A 4,162-nucleotide genomic window follows, 5' to 3' on the forward strand; every position below is an offset into this window, starting at 1 on the left:
ACTAATGATCAACTTCTAATTGTTACATATTGCTTCATTTCTTCTCTTACCTTATTTGCATATATTAAACCACGATTTACTCTTAAATTACCAACTGCAGTTAACCTTACAGCAAGGCCTATACATAGTTAGGTAATACACCAATAGTGCTTACGGATATATTTATCCCTTGGACAGTTGTATTTTTGAAATTTACAGAAGAACAAAAGACGAAGACAAGTGTATAAACAACAAGCAGGTGTATTAGTTTGACACTCGGGAAGGTGAGAAAGTCTTTTAGGTTTCGAGCCTTCATTCTTCAACAGAAAGAAACACGATGATATAAAAAGAGAGAGAATAAAAGAAAACTTGTGGATTTAGCGGTCAATCATGTATGTATGTATGTATGTGTGTATGTATGTATGTGTGTATGTGTGTATGTATGTATGTATGTATGTATGTATGTATGTGTGTGTGTGTATCTGTGTCTGTGGGGTGTGCCTGTGTATTTGTGTTTGTACCTCCATCACCGTTTCACAACCGGTGTTTGTGTGTTTACGTCCCCGTAACTTAGTAGTTCGGTAAAGAGACCGACAGAATATGTACTCATCTTAAAAATAAGGCCGAGGTCCGATTTAGTCGACTAAACAAACCCTCTGGTATCGCCGCAGTCAAATGTCTGATACAAGTAAAAGAACAAAAGAATAAAAGAATTAAAGAATATATAATAAGGAAAGCTAAGATCCAAGGATCGAGATGCAAGAAGATAGTAAGATTCGAACAGTCCGTAGAAGGAATAAAAAACAACTTTCAGGAACAATTATTGATGCAGAAGATTGTTTTTCATGTTTGAAACACACTCTGCTAAACATTGCTTGTCATAGCCGACTAATTTGCAGAAGACAGTCGGGACAGTGGAAAGCTCTCTATGCAATAAAGTATTGTGTTAAACGGGGTAAAAACGCCAGAGACCCCTATAAATTACTTCAGATTGCTTATAGATTAACATTTTCGCTGGCACAAGATTTTCAAGAACAGTAGAGAAGTGAGAGACGATGAGAACTGTGGATGGGAGAGGGACGTTAGAACGTCAGAACTGGCCAAGAAAATTCGCAATACTCTGGATGAAGACTGTCGTGTGCCTATAAAAATAACGAGCATTTAGTTTGGAGTTTGTGTGTGGCTGTGTGGTAATAGGCACAGGAGTGGTTGTGTGGTAAGTAGCTTGCTTACCAACCACATGGTTCCGGGTTCAGTCCCACTGCGTGGCACCTTGGGCAAGTGTCTTCTATTATAGCTTCGGGCCGACCAAAGCCTTGTGAGTGGATTTGGTAGACGGAAACTGAAAGAAGCCCGTCGTATATATGTAAATATATATATATGTTTGTGTGTCTGTGTTTGACTCCCCACCATCGCTTGACAACCGATGCTGGTGTGTTTACGTCCCCGTAATTTAGCGGTTCGGCAAAAAGAGACCGATAGAATAAGTACTAGGCTTACAAAGAATAAGTCCTGGTGTCGATTTGATTCGACTAAGGGCGGTGCTCCAGCATGGCCGCAGTCAAATGACTGAAACAAGTAAAAGAGTAAACTGTACACAGAATTATTCATGAAGATCTGAAGATACGCAAAATTTGTTCTCAGAGTGTTCAGTGATGAGCATTCTGGTAACCAACTACTTATCAGAGAAAGACCTCAGTACAGTCCCTCACTCACCTGACAGTCCGGACATTGCTCTCTGATACTTTTTGGTCGATCCTCCAGGTGAAAAACCTCAGCGGCAGTCTTTTAGAAGACATTAAGAAGATGGGAGTTGTGACAAGAGTCCTGGACACCTTCATTTTGGGACCTTCACGAAATGGCTGGATAGCTACAAGTGCATTGAAGTCAGAGGATCCTACTTTGAAGGAGATTAGTGTTTTGTATTTCTTTGAAACTAATAATCGTCTCTCATACAAAAGTCTGAAACGTCTAGAATACACCTCGTATATCGTCTCCCTTAAAAGCCAAACACTATATGGAATTAAAGCTGATGCTAAAAGATCATTATTATTTTTTTTTCTGCGCCTCCCCTCTTTGTCCCGCATTTGGGCCAAGCCCTCATCATCTTTTTCGAGTTTCACTTGAAAAGGAAGTTGAGGATGGAGAGGAAAGTGTTGCCTTGTAGCAAGTTTGCTGAAAGATGGGTGAATGCTGGAAGAGTGGCCAGTGTGAAAGGGCCAATTCTGAGCCCGCACCTGCAAAAAAGAAGGAGAAAGGCTCTTGCGCTGTTGTTTAGGCACCCGTGGCTTTTGTGGGTTTTTCTATCAGGATCTTAAAGCGCCTTCCCTATTGGGAATTTTAATTTGTTCAATTTTTATTGTTATTACATTGTGTACACGCGGCAAAACCCATTGTATCGTCCTGTTTTTATCTTTCATGTTGTTGTGCGTCAATTAATGTTTTGTATGTGAGCCCTTGTGGCTAAAACAAGAATTTATTATTATTATTATTATTATTATTATTATTATTATTATTATTAATATTATATGAAGGCGGCGAGCTGGCAGAATTGTTAGCACGTTGGACGAAATGCTTAGCGGTATTTCGCCCGTCACTTCGTTCTGAGTTCAAACTCCGTCGAGATCGACATTGCCTTTCATCCTTTCGAGGTCGATTAGTTAAGTACCAGCTGCGTACTGGGGTCGATCTAATCGACTGGCCTCCTCCCCCAAAATTTCAGGCCCTTATGCCTATAATAGAAAGGATTATTATTATTATTATTATTATTATTATTATTATTATTATTATTATTATTATTATTATTATTATATATCTTTTATCTTTTAATTGTTTCAGTCATTAGACCGCGACCATGCCGGGACATCACCTTCAAGAATTTTAATGTGTGGTACTTATACCATCGGTCTCTTGCCGAACCGCTAAGCTACAGGGGTATAAACACACCAGCATAGTTGCTAAATATACCTTTCTTCTTATCTCATGTGAATAACTATTAAAATATTATCGATAGTTTAACATGTATTATGAATGTTAGCTAAAAACAATGAGTGTTATTACAAGAAGGGCAGAACTGATTAACATATTCCATCTTAGTATGTTAGAGTTGTTTGGTTTTGAGCATTCTGTAACCGATTCTGTAGCTGTATTACACGAATTAAACATTTCCGATCGTAAGGATTTCCCTTTATACTTCAGTGGTAATGAGCAAGTATTATTCGGCGCAGTCAAATAGTTTTTTGTAAAAAACCATTTTAGAGAACAATCACAAGTTAGTTTGTTATTTCTGAATGTTTCAGGCATAGTGTCCTGTTCAAGAAACTGATATATCGTATTTCCTATCATTTCAAAATCCTTGTTTCGAACTAACGCATTTTTGTCAATACAGTTAAATGTATTAAATACACAAACGACATTGCCAATTCGGTTGATACTAAACGCATTGGTCTCAAGTGCGGAAATATTTGAATTCGATACTTTAAGACTGTTACAACTGATGTTTCCGAAGGCAAAGCCGGATATAATAGAAATGTTAGAATCTAGAATGTAAAAATCTTGACAGTCTATATTACTAAATGCATGTGGATTGATTTTAAAAACTTTTTTTGCAGTAAACTTGATGATCTTCACTGTTCCTGCGAAAGCCATTGGTTTAATCTCGTTGATGCAGTCGACATTTATTTCCAACTGTAGCATAGACCCTTTTTCACGATAAGCAATCGCTCCCTTTTGAATGTCTCCGAGTTTGCCTCGAATTAAAAGTGAGTCTATCTTGTCATTTGGTATATGTATTGGGAATGAAGGTGAGACGCATTCAATCCTAGACTTAGAACATTTACAGTCAACAGGACATCGTCCTTCAGAAGCATAGGTGATGTCGAAGCAAAAGACGAGCAGAATGAGCACTGACCAATATTTTCTTGGTGATTCCATTTTGTAATAGCATTGATCTGGAAAATACAAATGAAACATTAGCAATACTTCGACACATAAAAGAGGAGGTTTATATCCTGAAAAAGAGCCAAATGAAAAATATTTTTCAAGGCAAATCTAGGAAGGACGTTATAATTGAATGACAGAAATATAAAGGATGCGAGGTAGACGTTCGATTTTTATACTTTGCTCTCGCTCTCTCTCTCTCTCTCTCTCTCTCTCTCTCTCTCTCTCTCTCTCTCTCTCTCTC

General features: G+C 38.0%; 1 protein-coding gene across 2 annotated transcripts in view; it reads right to left on the reverse strand.

Annotated features, from left to right (window-relative positions):
- Positions 1–222: 222 nt before the first annotated feature.
- Positions 223–4,162, reverse strand: part of LOC106867498 (uncharacterized) — a 51,505-nt gene continuing 47,565 nt past the window's right edge. For both annotated transcript variants that reach the window (XM_052969971.1, XM_014912382.2), the window contains exon 3: positions 223–3,929. In XM_052969971.1, coding sequence (XP_052825931.1) covers positions 3,013–3,912 — 900 coding nt within the window. In that variant the 5' untranslated portion in view covers positions 3,913–3,929 and the 3' untranslated portion in view covers positions 223–3,012. The remainder of the gene's footprint in view (positions 3,930–4,162) is intronic.

The sequence above is a fragment of the Octopus bimaculoides genome, chromosome 8 (genome assembly GCF_001194135.2).
Source record: "Octopus bimaculoides isolate UCB-OBI-ISO-001 chromosome 8, ASM119413v2, whole genome shotgun sequence".
NCBI lineage: Eukaryota > Metazoa > Mollusca > Cephalopoda > Octopoda > Octopodidae > Octopus > Octopus bimaculoides.